This window comes from Alexandromys fortis, unplaced genomic scaffold, assembly GCF_014885135.2.
Source record: "Alexandromys fortis isolate MF-2015 unplaced genomic scaffold, M_Fortis_MF-2015_v1.1 scaffold_149, whole genome shotgun sequence".
Taxonomy (NCBI): Eukaryota; Metazoa; Chordata; class Mammalia; order Rodentia; family Cricetidae; genus Alexandromys; species Alexandromys fortis.
Window position 1 is genome coordinate 2,818,497 of NW_026068025.1, and position 16,209 is coordinate 2,834,705.

At 44.4% G+C, this 16,209-nt stretch overlaps 1 protein-coding gene across 6 annotated transcripts in view; it reads right to left on the reverse strand.

Annotated features, from left to right (window-relative positions):
- Window positions 1-2,007: 2,007 nt before the first annotated feature.
- The window catches only part of Prpsap2 (phosphoribosyl pyrophosphate synthetase associated protein 2), a 34,893-nt gene continuing 20,691 nt past the window's right edge, over window positions 2,008-16,209 (reverse strand). For all 6 annotated transcript variants that reach the window (XM_050163716.1, XM_050163711.1, XM_050163712.1 and 3 more), the window contains 5 exons: window positions 15,761-15,816; window positions 9,424-9,572; window positions 7,647-7,717; window positions 3,775-3,921; window positions 2,008-2,641 (listed from right to left, as the gene is read on the reverse strand). In XM_050163716.1, the coding sequence (XP_050019673.1) occupies window positions 2,483-2,641; window positions 3,775-3,921; window positions 7,647-7,717; window positions 9,424-9,572; window positions 15,761-15,816 (582 nt within the window). In that variant the 3' untranslated portion in view covers window positions 2,008-2,482. The remainder of the gene's footprint in view (window positions 2,642-3,774; window positions 3,922-7,646; window positions 7,718-9,423; window positions 9,573-15,760; window positions 15,817-16,209) is intronic.

The window sequence follows — 16,209 nt, forward strand, 5'->3', positions numbered from 1 at the left end:
ATTCTGACTCCCCTGGGATAACTTCTTCATGCTCTGGGCTTTCCCAATGGGGCGGGCTTACACCAGCTGTGGGTCCTCCCACCTCAGCCTCAACTGCTTCCATTACTCATCTTCCTTTACTTGCTTCTCTTCTGTAAATATGTCTGCCTCGCTGATGACACCGAGAGGACCAGGCCTGGAGCCGCACTGGCCACAGCGTCCTATTGCAAGTGCTGGAAAGCACTCCCCTCAAGCAGCATCCACAGTGGCCCATCCTCCCTTGTCAGACAAAGGTGAAGGCCAAAGTGCCAGCAGGGACCTAGACACCCAGGAGCACTAGAAAGTGCTGCCCTTGTTCCCAGTGAAATGCCACTTACTTCCTCCCCTGCTGTCTATAAAGGAGCAGGAGAAAAGCCACAGGACAGAGGACATTCACAGTTGGAGCTTCTCTTAGCACAGGCCAGGACTGAGCTCCCGACCACACACCAGTTCTCTCATGTGGTGACACGGTGTTCCCAAAGCTCTTCCAGTAGCTGTCAGGGAGACTGGGACTCCTTCCTTCCCGGATCACAAAGGCAAAGGCGTTGTTATCAAACTGGGTTTTAAACCTCGGGATGGGATGCCTGTTTTTCCTTAGTAAAATGAGGTGGGCATCAACACTCTGGTGTAGGCCCGCCCCACACTGGAACGAGGATGGACAGCACATAAACTTCAGGGCTGGGAGACAGCACTAGTGCTGGCTGCTCACCAACACCTGTTAACTCCAGTTTCAGGAGAGCCAATGCCCTCTTCGGATCTCTACACCACGCATGTATGTCGTGCACAGACGTACATGCAGTAAAACACTCATACATAACAACAACAACAAAAAAAAACAAATCTTAAAAAAAACCCTCAACTTGAAACTCTTAAGTCCTAAATTCTTGACACAGACAAGCCCCACCCACAGAGCCTCTCACCCAGCATGAGTTACTGAATCTTGTGTTGGGGAGTATTAGTTTAAGGTGTGTTACTTTTGTTTATGCTGCGGAACATTTGTTTAATGATGCAAAGATGTGTTACTTTTGTTTAACTCTGTGAAACTGTGATTCTTTGCCTGTCTAAAACACTTGATGGTCTAATAAAGAGCTGAATGGCCAATAGCATGGCAGGAGCAAGGACAGGCAGGGGTGGAAGGCAGAGAGTAGGAGAAACAAGGAAGAGAAGGAGCAACGAGAGAACAAGGGGGGAGGATGTCAGAGTAAGAGTGAAAGAATGAGATTCAGAAGTAAGAAAAGGAAAAAGCCCAGAGACAAAAAGTAGTTGGAATAATTTAAGAACAGTGGGCAAGAAACAAGCCCAGCCAAGTCAAGGCATTCCTAATAATAGCCTCCGTGTGTGATTTATTTGGGACCTGGGTGGTGCCCCCCCCCAAAAAAAGCCAAGAGTAAAATATCACACAACATTTTGGTGCCCCACATTGGGTGCCAATTGTTCTCCCTCTTTTTTTTTTTTTTTTTTAACTTGTTGCTGTCTTTTAATCCACAGCTGTCTGAATCATAAACTGCAACTCCATGGCTATCAGCAGTGGTTAGGCCATGAGGGCAGCAGCCTGAGGAATTCTGCAAGTAGCTCATAGCCTCACCTTCTCGTCTGTCTGTCCAAAAGCCCTGGTGCTTCTCCTCGCCCCTCTTCCCTTCCACCTGGATCCTCCCTACTACCTGTCAGCAGGTGAATTTTATTTAATCAAACACATCTTTGCATCATTAAACAAATGTTCCAGAGCATCAATAAAAATAACACACCTTAAAATAATATTTTACATCTTGGTCTAAGGATTGGCTGGACTCTGAAGAAGAAAACAGAGTCACATTGATGAAGCTGTGAGCCCCACCTCTGTGTCAAGAATTTGCAGGCTTCTGAGGACCTATAAGAGCCAGGACTGCATCACCAGACAGCTATGAGCACAGGTCAGAAGCTGTGAGTGACTCAGGTCTTCAGTGGCTGTCTATTCCAGATACAGAAAACTGACTGTCCACATACAGAGGCTTAAAATACAAACATGAGGTTTTATTTTTTCTTTGTTGCAGAGAATAAATAGCCACATACGCTATAAGCCCATTATAAAAGCATTTCTAAAAATGTCACTGGAACCAACAGTAGCTTTTGACTATAGATAGTAGACAGCAGGTCATTTTATTTAACTTTTTTGAATACTTAGATCAAGCAACTTTAAAAAAAAGGCTGAGCTTAAAAACCTCATCAAGTGTTATCTTTTTAGGTTACACTAAAAATCATCAGGTTTTAACTTATTTTATTTCAGAGGAGGTCTTTCTGTTATAAAAATTATCCCCAAACTCACAAAAACCTAAACTGACATTAAAAAGTTGGTCCTTGTCCCATCACAGGAATCACTCAGGAGAATGTGGGGAGAGGGAAGGAGTACCTGGCCAGACAAGGGCCTCCCAGCATGCACGCTGGGCTTCCCATGTGACCAGTGGGAGTTCTGCCACGGGAGCAATGTTCAGTCATCTAAGCCTATGTTTCTGAACAGGTAGGACATGGACTCTCCGTTGTGAATGCGGCGGATGGCTTCTGAGAGGATCATGCTGATGTCCACGGTTTTGATCTTGGGGCACTGGAGCTTCTGGATTTCATGTGGGATGGTGTTAGTGACCACCACCTGTGAGTCACAAGAAACAGAGCATCAGACGCCAAGCAGCTTCAGGGCTGGGGTGTGACTCATGGCAGAGTGTATGCTTGGTGTGTGAAGGTCTGGGTTCAGCCCCAGTACTTCAACAGAACAGAACAGAACAGAACAAAGCCAAACCTAGAAAACAGAGCAAATCCAGCCACTGTCATGACTTCATCTGCAGTTCACCCTGCTGGGGGGCCTGTCATCCCCCACAGTGTCTGAGGTTTACCGTGTCCAGGACCTGCTCTTTCCCACAGCTCCTGCTTCCATTAGGGCAAAGCTGCTCAAGCTTCAAGATCTGATGACCTCATTCCTATCAGTGCAGATTCAGCCCATATGACGCCGACAAATGTTGGGAAAAATGTGGATAAACGGGAACTCTTGTTCACTGCTGGTGGAGCTGGAGTTCTCTCTTTCCCAACTGTGGGAGACCTGACTCCTGAAAGGTGTCCTCTGACTACACGAGCACCCACATTCACACGCACGACACACACAAAACAAATACAGATTAATTTTAAAAGATGTAAACAACCCAAGCTTCCAACGACTTAGGAAGAGATAGTGTGTAGCACAGCCCACTGCAGGGCATTTTTCAGGCATGGAGACTTACTACATCTTGAAAACACTACGTCTAGTCACAGACAACCAGTGTGAAATGGGCACATGGGCAAATCCACAGAGAAATAAAACAACGGTAACTAAGAGGGCATGTGCAATAAGAGCTCACAGGGGATGTTTCTTCTTAAGTCAGCTGCGTGCCCAGCACACAACTGGAGCACTCTAAACATCACTGTAAGTCATAACTGAATCAGGTCATACCTCATTCAAATGGGAAAGCACCACAGTAAATAAAATGCAAACACAATCAACTTTTCATCTACCCCCCGACCCCAGTTTTTAATTTTTTTTTTTGAGACATGATTTCATTCTGTAGCCCAGACTGATGTAGAACTCGTGGCAAGCCTCCTGTCTCAGCCTCTCCAATGCTGAGATTAAAGTCACAAGCTACCCTATTGGTTTGCATCTTCTCTTCTTACTGAAAATGAGCTAGTACTTGTTCTCTCTGTTAAGGATTCGGGCAGTCAGTACCCAGGCAGCCCAGTGACGGCCAGCACTACTACCTCATCAATGGCAGACTCTTCAATCAGCCGGGGGGCATCAGAGGATAACAAGCCGTGAGTTGCCATCACAAAGATCTTATATGCGCCTCTTTCCTTCAGGGTCTCTGCTGCAGCAAGAAAGCTGTCCACGTCATCAATGATGTCATCCTGTCAAATCAAAGATGGAGCAAAAGGCACATCAACACTTGTAAAGACAGGCTGGACAAGCAGGAAGAAGAAAGAAGAGCCAGGGCACCTACAATTCAGTCTCGACAGAATGGTGGCATGTTCCTGCGCCTGCACCCCCACAGCCCTCCTAGGCTTCTCACACAAGTCACCTCCCCCACAGCACCTGCCACTTGCCAGGGAGCTCCTGGCACGCTCAAGGCCCTGGAAGGCGTGGAGGTCTGTGGGATGACTTTGAAATACACAGGAAAGCTTTTTTTTTTTAAAGATGCTTTCAACTCTGAGTAATGGAACTACTTACTTTAAAGGCTTCCCCAAGCACTTTCTTATACTTTATTACTCCCTGTATGGGAGAACGTGACATGGTAGGTTTGTCTGACTTGAGGTCTTATGTGGTTCAGGGTGTTCCAAAGGCCTGGGCTCAAGTGATTCTCCCACCTTAGCTGGGAGTACATACACGCCCACACCACTGTGCCCAGCTAAGCAATTTCTCTGAAAAACTCAAGTATATTTACTTATTTGTATATATATATATGGGTGCATGAGTACTGTATCACATATGCAGAAGTCAGAGATTAAAATATGTTCAAAGCCAGTCTGGTCTACAGAGTGAGTTTCAGGACAGTCAAGACTATGTAGAAAGACCTGTCTTTAGAAAAAACATTTTTAAGAGTATAATGGATGTCAGCTAGCTTAACAGTTCTTTTGTATTACATTTTTTGTGGATTTGTTCCTGTATTTGTGTATATACTGTGTGGGAGCGCATGCTGTAGCATGCACCTATTACTCAACCACTGTTGGGCAAGATGCACAGTCTTAGCGAGGGTGTCTACTGCTGTGATGAACATCATGACCAAAGCAACTTGGGGAGAAAAGGGTTTATTTCAGCTTACAGTTTCACAATATAGTCCACCAGCAAGGGAGTCAAGGCAGGAACCTGGAGGCTGGAGCTGGTGCAGAGGCCACGGAGGGGTGCTGCTTACTGTGCTTACTGCTTGCTCAGCCTGCTTTTTTTTTTTTTTTTTATAGAACCTAGGACCACCAGCCCAGGGATGGAACTACCCACAATTGGCCCCCATCAATCACAAATTAAGAAAATGCGCCACAGGCTTGCACACAGACCAGTGTAGTAGAAGCATTTTCTCAGCTGAGGTTTCCTCTTTCAAAATGACTCTAGCCTGCGTTAAGAGGACATAAAAACTAGCCAGCATATGGAGGAAGCATGGTCAAGAGCCTTCATTCTTTTTGTGAACCTATAATTACCTCAAAATAAAGTGCCGGTTTTTAAATTTGGGGTTTGTGCATATGTGACTATGTTCCATGTACTTGAATGCAGGCAGCCTTTGTGCAAGTCAGAGGACTTGTGAAAGCCCCAGGTACTGCTGTTACCCACTTTCCACTTTGTCTGAGACAGGGTTTCTATTTGCTGGTACATATGCTGACTCAGGAGCTTCTGGGAGGGAATTCTGTCTTTGCCTGCCACTCCCCACAGAAGCACTGAGGTTAAAAATGTATGACCTGGCTTTATGAGGGCTCTGGAGATTCAAGTTCAGGTGCTCATGTCATGAGGTAAGCACTTTGAACCATTTATTGATAGTGTGCATGTGAGCATGTGTGAACATATGTGTACACATGCCATGGCATGCACATGGAAGTTGGAGGACAACCTATGGCCATCATTTCTGCCTTTCAACAACTGCATGTGCTCTAGGGATTGGACTCAGGCCATCAGGCTTTACTTGCTGAGCTACCTCGGCTAGTCCTTGTTTGTTTTTTAAAAGCACAGGGCTGGAGAGATGGCTCAGAGGTTAAGAGCACTGACTATTCTTCCAGAGGTCCTGAGTTCAATTCCCAGCAACCACATGGTGGCTCACAACCATCTATAACGAGAGCTGGCACCCTTTTCTGGTCTGTAGGCACACATGCAGACAGAACACTGTATACATAATAAATCTTTAAAAAAGCACAGCTGAGTTGAGGCTTACAGTACAAACTTATAATTCCAGCTTCTAGAAAGGCTGAGGCAGGAAGACTGAAATGAAGAACGAGTTCAAGGCCAGCCTCAGCAACTCTGCTTCAGAATAAAAACAGGGCTGGGGATATAGTTCAATGGTAGACATTTGTCTAGCACAAACAGAGCCATAGGTTCAACCCTTAGTACTAGAGGAAAAAGAAACACAGATCTGCTATGACAGCTGCCATGCTTGATCTGCACCTTCCACCACTACCTTTGTGTCCATGAAACAACCTTGGGATGACATGGGAGATGTACCTGAAAAGGGTACAAACGAAACAACCACCAAACAGGAAAAAGTACAAGGCACCCATGGTAGGGTGTAGGAGCCTGTTATAGCACTTTCAACCCAGTGACTCCAGTCATCCCCACTAAAAGCTCTTGGATGACGCACCAGGAAACGGATGCAAGGATGCTCAAAGCAATGTTACTGGGAATTAGAAAAAACTGTCTGGAAACCAGGGAGATGAGCCAGCAGGTGACTCAACTGCAAACGAGCCTGACACCAAGTGTGATCCTCGAGACCCATGTGGGCAGGGGATAGTGACTCCCACAAACTGCTCTTTAACCTCACATGCACATGTCTACATACATATACTCCCAGATAAACATAAGGAAAAAAAGAAAGCTGTCCAATGCAGAGAACAGATGCATCCGCTGTGTTGTAACGTAGCACAACATTCAGCAGCGAAGACTGAAGTACCACTAACCAGGTAGTCAACCACAGCATGGACCAAGTCATCATGTGAACACACACACTATTTATAGGAACACGCAAGCCTTCATTTAAAAAAAAATGTATATGAGTGTTTTGCCTGTGTGTTTTGGATCCCCTGGAACTAGAGTTACAGACAACTGTGAGCTGCCATGTGGGTGCTGGGAAATGAACCCGGGTCCTCTGTAGGAAGAGCAAATGTACTAACCACTGAGCAGCCTCTCCAGTCCCAGGGTTCAGGTCTTTCACATTTATGAACAGTACTCTTGGTATACTGTAAAGTTCAGTAATGTCATGAATGGGAGGCTCTCAGGCTAATGAGAGCTCTGGAGAGAGAAGAGACCAGGAAAAGCCCAGGAATGCTCTTGGCCCCTGGTCCCACGCTCTCTACTCAGGGAGCAGTGAGCTGCAGGTGTCTGATCCATTCTTCAGTCTACCATTTATATGTGTGTATAAAATGATGTTTGAATTTTGGGTTAGGTACCAAAACCAAGGCCTTAATGAACTACAACCCTTACTGCCCATCTGTGTTTAAAACGTTAATCAATTTGGTCCCTTAGTTTAACCATAAAAATAACAATTCTCAAATTATGGAAATAAACAGCTGTGCCATATTCAGGTAACTATACAGACTGTCTATCCCCGCCCCCCTTTCTCTTTTGGTTTTCCAACACAAGGTTTCTCTGTGTAGCTCTGTTCATCCTGAGACTTGCTCTGTAGACCAGGCTGGCCTCATAGAGATCCTCTTGCCTTTGCTTCCTGAGTGTTGGGATTAAAGGTGTACACCACCACTGCCTGGTTCCTGTGTTTTTCCTTAAACTATTACCATTTTTCTGTTTGGGGCCCAAATTAACATACAGCACAAAGCAGCAACCAACATGATACTTACCTGGCCACACCACCCCCATGGTCTTTATGCACACAATTACAAGTAAGACAACAGAGTGACGATGGTAACAATAAAAGAGAACTACGTACCACAATGATGGCAATCCTTCCTCCGACGTCACCAACAACTGTGATTGGGGGCTTTTCTTTAGGAATCAGCACTGGTTAGAATGAAACACACATCTCAGTGCCTATGCTCAAAGGTAGAACAAAGACTTAAAAGCTTTTAAGTAGTTAATGTCACAGGTCATGGTGGTATATGCCTTTAATCCCAGCACTCAGGAAGCAGAGGCAGGTTGATCTCTGAATTTGAAGCCAGCCTGGTCTACAGATAAGAGTTCCAGGACAGCCAGGGATACACAGAGAAATCTTGTCTCAAAAAACAAAAACAAATTAATGTTTAATGAAAAATTCCCAATACTTAGGAGGGAAAGGAACTCCCTCAATTGATGGTGGACTATAAAATTCCCAGGTTGCATGAAGCCCAATAATATTGCCTAAAAAAAGGAACAAGTCAAGGACATCCCATGCACCATTGCTGCCCAGGATTACGTTGGGTATGTGAACCAAGGAAAGAACAAAAGGCATCCGGATCAGAGGGGAGTCCTCTAACAGATGGTGCGCCTCTGTTACAGAACACCCCAAGAAATCCTGACGCACAGCCCAAGCTAGCACAGGACTCTGCCATCTGCAGGGTTCCAGTTCAAACCTCAATCGTCCTTCATAGGCTTGTGGTTTGAATGACTGTCCCTAGCTGTGGCACATTGAAGCTGGTGGAACATTTGGAAAGTGAGGCCTGGCTGACAGCAGGAGCAGACCTCAAAGGGCTATATCCAACCCTGATTACGGTCTAGTACTTTCTGCTTCCCAGGCTGCAGCTATGCGAACTGTCACTACCTGATGTCACTGATTAAGACTCACCCTACCATGCATTCCCTACATTGTACAATGAACTCTCTGACATTGTAAACCAAAACCAAGCCCTCCCACCCTTAAGTTGCCTCTGTCATGTATTTTATCAAAGTGACAATAAAAGGGATAAATCCACGCAGAGAGCCTGGTGTTTCTTCTTCTGATGGTGAGCAGTGACTACTCCAAAGGTGAATTACAAACCCCAGGCTGTGGATATGGCTCAGCAGTTAAAACACTTGCTGTGTAAGTGGCAAACATGAGAACTGGAATTCAGGTCCCTAGAACTCACGTAAACATTAGGTGGGTGTGGCAGCCCATGTGCAATTCCAGCAATTGGAAGGTAAAGACAGGGATTCCCTGGACCAAGCTGGCTGGCTAGACTATCTGTACTGGTAAGCTCTGGTTCAAGTGAGAGATACCCCAACTTAATACATAATATGGAGAGCAAATGAGGAAGACTTTGAATGTTAACCTTTGGGCTCTACATGAACACAGAAATATGCACTCTCTCTCTCTCTCTCTCTCTCTCTCTCTCTCTCTCTCTCTCACACACACACACACACACACACACACACACATATACACATATCACATATATCTACAAAATAAAGGGGAAGCAATATACATATGCACATCTCTTTCTCATACACACACACAAATCAGGGAGAAAAAGCAATAGGCTGCAGAAGTGGCTCTGTGGATAAGAGCACTGGCTATTCTTCCAGGACCTGAGCTTGGTTCCTAGCACCAAGGTGCTCACAATATCCTGTGACTCCAGCTCTAGGCATCTGATGCCACTTTCTGTACTTGCACACATATGGCATACACATAAAAACCAAAAGTAAATATAAAAACCTAGTAATAATTTTAAAAAGAGAATTTATATTAAAATATCCACTCTACAAATTCAAGCAGCTCAGAGAAAAGTGACAAAAAAGTACTTGTGGACACTTACTTGGGATCTCCAGGCTGGGGTGGATGGCAGCTACACTCCTGACCATGGGTGGGGAGTGCCGGCCATCCACCAAGTCAGACTCAGCATCCTGTGCTTCTCCATGGATCACTGCAATTCCCAGTCGCAGACGCTCTGCAAAAGATTGTGCCCTGCAAAGAACAGCAGATCAAAAACCACACAAGACCTCGGCCTGTTAAGGTCTGGGCAAGACACTAAAGGACATAAGCAAAATGTCTCTCCCAAAGGAGTAATTACAAAAGAAAATGACTGCCAGGCCACGGTGGTACACACCTTTAATTACAGCACTTGGGAGGAAGAGGCTGGTAGATCCCTGATTCGGGGCCAGCTTGGTCTAGAGAGTGAGTTCAAGGGACAGTCAGGGCTACACAGAGAAACCCTGTCTGGAAAAACAAAAACCCCAAACTAAAACTAACCAATCAAACAAAACAAAAGAGAATAGCCACTTAAGACTCAGGAAGGATGAGCGTAGAACCTACAAATGAGCTGCTTTCATCAGGCAATGAGAAGCTGAGTGTCAAGGAACCGCCTTGAAGCCTCAAGTTTCCTTCCTTGCAATTGCTAATACTATCTGCGAGACTTCTCTGAGAATCAATCATATGAAACAAGTCCATTAAGCAGTCTTTAAAGCACTACATATTAATTTTTTAAAGCTTTCTGAAGGTACAATGAGAACACAAGAAACTACATACTCCAAGCACACAACTTCACAACCTCTGAGAGATCTGTGGATTGCTGCTTATCTATTTACTTAATCATAGGAAACTCAGTTAGTTCATTTCTCATTTAAAATTTTTTATTAAGGATTTTTATTTTACTTTTTTTTGTGGGGGAGGGGTTTTGACAGGGTTTCTGTTTAGTTTTGGAGCCTGTCCTGGAACTCACTCTGTAACTAAGGTAGCTTTAAACTTAGAGATCTACCTGCCTCTGTCTCCCAAGTGCCGGGATTAAAGGTGTGCATGCCACCACTGCCTAGTTTACTTTTAATTATATGTACAGATGTGTCTGTCGTGGATATATGCAAATGAGTGCAGTTGCCTGTGGAGGTTAGAAGAGGGTTTTGGATCCCTGGAACTATCCTCTGTACCCGGTTGTGAGTTACTTGACATGGCTGCTGGGTTTGGACAGAGTCTCACTATGCAGAGCAGGCTGTCCTGAAATTCAAAGCGATCCTCCTGCCTCTGCCTCCCAAGTGCTGAGATTAAAGGCATGCACCCAGCATATATATGGACCTTTTACAAATTTACTAATGTGACTGTTAGTCCTGATATCATTTTCCAAAGCCCATCAGGTTTCCTATGTGAGTGAAGAAGTCATTGCTGCATCCACACACATTTTGACTGTTTACCTGCACAACCCAGAACCTCAGCACCATCTGCATACAAATGAAAGAACAGATGCTTCCGTCTTGTTCTAGAACTGGGGGGCAGCATCAGCTTTCAACACTGAGATGTCAGCTCTAAGGTTTTTTACAGATCTTTACATGAAGAAAAAGTTCCCTTCTATTCTTAGTTTGCTTAAGCTAGATTGTCAAATCTTTGAGTCTGAGATAATTATGTGGCTTCTCTTTTTTTGTTCTTTTTTTTTTTAAAGATTTATTTATTTATTATGTATACAGTATTCTCAGTACTCTGCCTGCAGGCCAGAAGAGGGCACCAGATCTTATTACAGATGGTTGTGAGCCACCATGTGGTTGCTAGGAATTGAACTCAGGACCTTTGGAAGAGCAGGCAGTGCTCTTAACCACTGAGCCATTTCTCCAGCCCCTCTTTTTTTGTTCTTTTAACATGACATTCACAGACCTTTAATAGCTGCCACACCAACCTCAGGCTCCTGAGACAAACTCAAAGGGCATGATGCGTTCATCTTTTGTACACTGTTATTCAGTTTGCTACCATGGTGTTTTAGAACTTTCCCTCTTGGTTCACTTAAATCAGCTGTCAGCAATGAAGCCTCAGAATTAGGTGAAAGCATCTACTGACCACTGACCATTTTCCTGTAAATGTTTATAAAGTTAGCATTCACTCTCCCATAAATGTGTCACAGAATCCACCCTTAACATCTGGACCTCACTGGGTGTGGTGGTTCATGGGTGTAATCCCATGGAGACTAAAGCAGGAGGAATGCTTTAAATTCAAGGCCAATATGAGCTACAGAGAAAGACCTTATCAAAAAAAAAAAAAAGATATAGTTTGTATGACTTTAATCGTTAAAAAAAAATTGTTTTGATATGTCATATATATGCAGTGCCTACGGAGGCCAGAAGAGGGTGTTGGATTTTCTGGAACTGGAATTTGAGATAATTCTTGGCCACCTCTTCTGTATTTTTTTTAAATATATATATTTATTTAATTTTACATGTGTGAGTGCTTTGCCTATAGGTATGCATGTGCACAGGTGTGCTTGGTGCTCAAAGAGGTCAGTGAGCTTCCACTGTGAATAAAAACCAGGTCCTCTAGAAGAGCAGCCAGTGCTTTTAACTGAGCCATCTATCTCTCTAGCTCCAACTTTAATAATTTTAAACTCAGACCTTCTTTACAGCTCAGAATGTCCATTCTGTCGTCTCCTGGTGGAGTCCCTAGCTGACCTGGGCTTAGCAGCCTTCCTGATGCTGCTGTGTGTTCTGCTGGTGGCTGACAGGGAGGGTGAGACTGCCGACCATCCCTGAGGACACACCCACTTCTCCTTACCGTTACTGTATTTTTTTTTCAGTGTACCACCCCCTCCCCAGTTATTGTATTTTGAAAGAAACTCTGCTACTTAGCTCACACCCTCCTGAAGAAGTGACCTTTCCTCCTTTTGAGGGTGATGACCTTCCCATGAGAGCAGACCTCTCCACAGAGGAAAGGAAACAGAAAAAGCACTTGCTGCAGAGCCCCAGTTCCTACTTTATGGATGTGAAATGCCCGGGATGCTATAAAATATAAAATCCCCACGCTGCCTCACTGTACTGTCAGCCCACAGGCAAGAAGGCCTGGCTGATGGAAGGATGCTCCTTCAGGAGGAGCAGCACCGCAAGCACACAACTCAAGATGACTGGGAACCATCCCAGGAAACACACTGTAGGAAAAGAAAGGAATAACCTTTTCTCATCATGAAAGACCGTCCTTATTCCTGGGAGTGCTCGTCTCCCTGGCTGTCAGGGGTCAGCACAGCCACTCGGCTTTCATTTGCTCACTTTCCCATGGTCTGTCACTGTCCTGGTCTGCTTTCTGCTGCGGTGACAGACTACGACCTAACTCAACTTCCTGATCACAGTCCACACTGAGGGACAAGACAGGAACTCAAGCAGAGACCAGAGGAACGCTGTTTGCTAGTCTGCTCCTCAGAGCTTGTCAGTCCACTTTCTTATACAACTCAGGACTACCTGCCTAGTAGTAGTACCACCCAAAATGAACTGAACTCTCTCACTAACCAAGAAACTGCCCCACAATAACCCACAGGCCAATTTAAGGGGGCAATTCCTCAACTGAGGTCTCCTCTCCTCAGGTATCTATAGTTTGTCAAATTAACAAAAATTACCCTGGACAGTCATGTTATCTTCCACTCACTGCTGTGCATCCGACTCAGTAGGTCCCTGACCACACATTATACCCATCCTCCCTCCCCACTGGGCCAGACCCCAATTACATAGGACCCAGCCAATTCTAGTCTTACTTTTTCAGCACCAATAACAATTAAAAACAGGCTTTATCCACAAGCTCACAATGGCTAGAGGGAAACAAGAGGGAGGGAGAGACTTTCTCAGTCTCAGGGATAACACTTAGAGGAGAGCAGTAACCAGGCTAGGAAACAGTTCTCCTAGGGTGGGGAGAGGAGGGGAGGCAGAACCTCCCTGGTACAGCTTTCGCACGGCTCCACAGTTGAGGGAAGGGCTGCTACAAGGCTAGTAATCACTCTAGGACATCCAGACTCAGGCTCAGTCACTGTCAAGGTACATTTTTATAGAGACATAATGCCTCTTTCAGTAGAAAGTGTGATATCACTGTAACACGCGCACCTTAATTGTCCTGTGACAGCTAAGTCACCTGTTGGCTTGGTCCTATCGAGAAGTGAATTCATATTTCTAAGGGAAATATGAAGAAACTATGCCAGACAGTTAAACATAAAAGGTGATCTATACGCGTACATCTGTCTGAGCTCAGAGAAAAGGGCTGAGTCACATAGGGAGAATCTTTTATTGGGAATTACCGAATACCCCAATATTTATGATTTGGTATTGGGGGTTAGGGTGTGGCTCAATGGCAGAGCACTTTCTGACCTGTCTGATGCTGAGTTCCATTCCCAACACCAAAATAACAGGAGCAGTAATAAATTAAAAAGCTGTCTGACATCACGTCAGCTGTAGTCACTGTCCCAGCTGTCATAAGCACCACACAACATACACAGAAAAACCTCCAGGACTGGCACTGGGTGAAGAAAGCATGCCATAGGTCAGTTCCTTGCGACGGCAAATCCACAAAGGCAGACAGACAAGCGTGTCTGCTCAGGGCAGTCTGAGGAGAAGGATGGCTTCATTTCTTAATGGCCACAGGGTGATTTTCTACGGTACTAAAGTCTTGAAGAGTGACAGGTGGCATTTGTCGTTACTGTAAATGCACTATAAAAGCTATGAACTGTGAAAAGACTCCAGTCCTTCCAGAATCTTGGGGTTTGCATAGTGGATTCAACTTTACCAGATACTGAAAGCATCAGAAAACCACTTATTTCTGTATTGAATATGGAGATACTTTGCTTCTTGCCTAGTTTCAGCAAAAAGACCTATTTATTACTTTGCACTAGGAATTATATAATTCAGAGATGATTTAAAGGTCATAGAAGCAGGGCTGGAGAGATGATGACTCAGCAATAAAGAGCACTTGCTGCCCTTGCAGAGGATCCAGCTTCAGTTGCCAGCACACACTAAAGTCCAAAATCAGCTATAACTACAGTTCCGGAATCTAACGCCTCTTCTGGCCTTCATGGACATCAGCCATATATGTGGTGGTGGGCACACACACACATGCAGACTTTTAATACATTAACACTCGTATACATTAAAATAAAATAAATCTTAAAAAAAAAACATAGGTGGAGAGCTGGGTGTGGTAGTATGTCTTTAGTCCTAGCACTTAGAGGCAGAGTCAGAAGAATCTCTGTGATTTTGAGGCCAGCCTGGTCTACAGTGAGATCCTGTCTCAAGTGGACGTGCATAAGTTACATGGAAAAAATATATCGTCCTTCCATACTAATGCTAGTCCCTGGTTCCTTCACACCACCTTGTTTGTCTTTTTAGTAAAAGGACTATATTATTTATTATACTGTATCAGGATATGTGTGTATGTATGTATTCTAGAAATCCAGTGAACTAAGGCATTTGACTGGAAAATGATTTTAGTTTCTTTTTCTTCTTGGCAAATAATTTTTACAGAGTTTGAATTCTGTGTGATTTTGTGCTTTCCCTCTCTGGGGCAGTGTTTTTCTAGAAAGGCATAGTTATTGGTATGTGGAAAACCTTTCAACCAAAACCAGTTTGCTGTAGTTTATCATCAAGCTACCATATCCTTGGCAAAACCTGGCTTGCGCTATAGACTCTGAGCTGCCTTAGAGTGCTTCCGTTTTGTAAATGTCATTTTCTGCACACACAAACACATGGCCTGTCAGCTGGATACAAGTCTGCTAATAAGTCACTGAGTTCTTTGAAGATGAGGCAATAAACAAAGTAGGTTAAGTCAGATTTTTAAAAATTACACTTATTGCCAGGCATGGTGGTGCAAGCCTTTAATCTTGGCACTTGGGAGGCAGAGACAGGTGGATCTCTGTGTGGTCCAGGACAGCTAAGGCTGTTGTTACACAGAGAAATCTTCTCTCAGAAAAACAAAACAACCCCCCCCTACAAAAAAAGAACCAAAACACTTATTTATTTAAAATGGGTTAGGGATGTATGGAGGTCAGAGAACATTAATGGGAATTGGTTTTCTCTTTGTACCATGTAGGTCCCGGGGACTGAACTCAGGTTAAGCATCAGGCTTGGCAGCAGATGCCTTTACCTTCTGAGACATCTTACCAAATCCCTCAAGCAGGACTTTAATGACAGATCTGGAGACTAAGAGTAGATGCACTAGGTCAATATTCCTCAGATGGGATGACTCTGGCTAAGAAATATGACTGGCAGATACTAAAATATCTACGTAACTGATAGGTGGAAGCATAATACTAAATTAACCAATGGAAGAAAAATAAGGGGGACTAGGGGAACCACTGCAGCCTGACCTGGACAATGGGATTCAATGGAGATATCCTAAAGACACGACAAGAGAGGCCGTGCAGTCCCACCTACCTCTTGGCTGAAGCTGGAGACTTGGCCACGATGACTGCGTTCCTATAATCCGGAATCTGTGGCAGACAAGAGGCCAGGGATTACTATCTTGTCTCAAAGAGGCCATTCCAACAACCAACAAACATGAACATTCCAGCAGACTCAAAACTGTCATTTGGTCACTTAGAAGTTTCACCAAAAAAAAAAGTTCAAAGTAAAATCTCCCTTTAGGAAACAAAGATAAAAATGTTCTCAATATAAATTTACCTATATATAAAAACCCAGTACCATAGTACAAATGTGCTCTTCAAAAGTTCACAGAGCCAGGCGGTGGTGGCGCACGCCTTTAATCCCAGCACTCGGGAGGCAGAGGCAGGCGGATCTCTGTGAGTTCGAGACCAGCCTAGTCTACAAGAGCTAGTTCCAGGACAGGCTCCAAAACCACAGAGAAACCCTGTCTCGAAAAACCA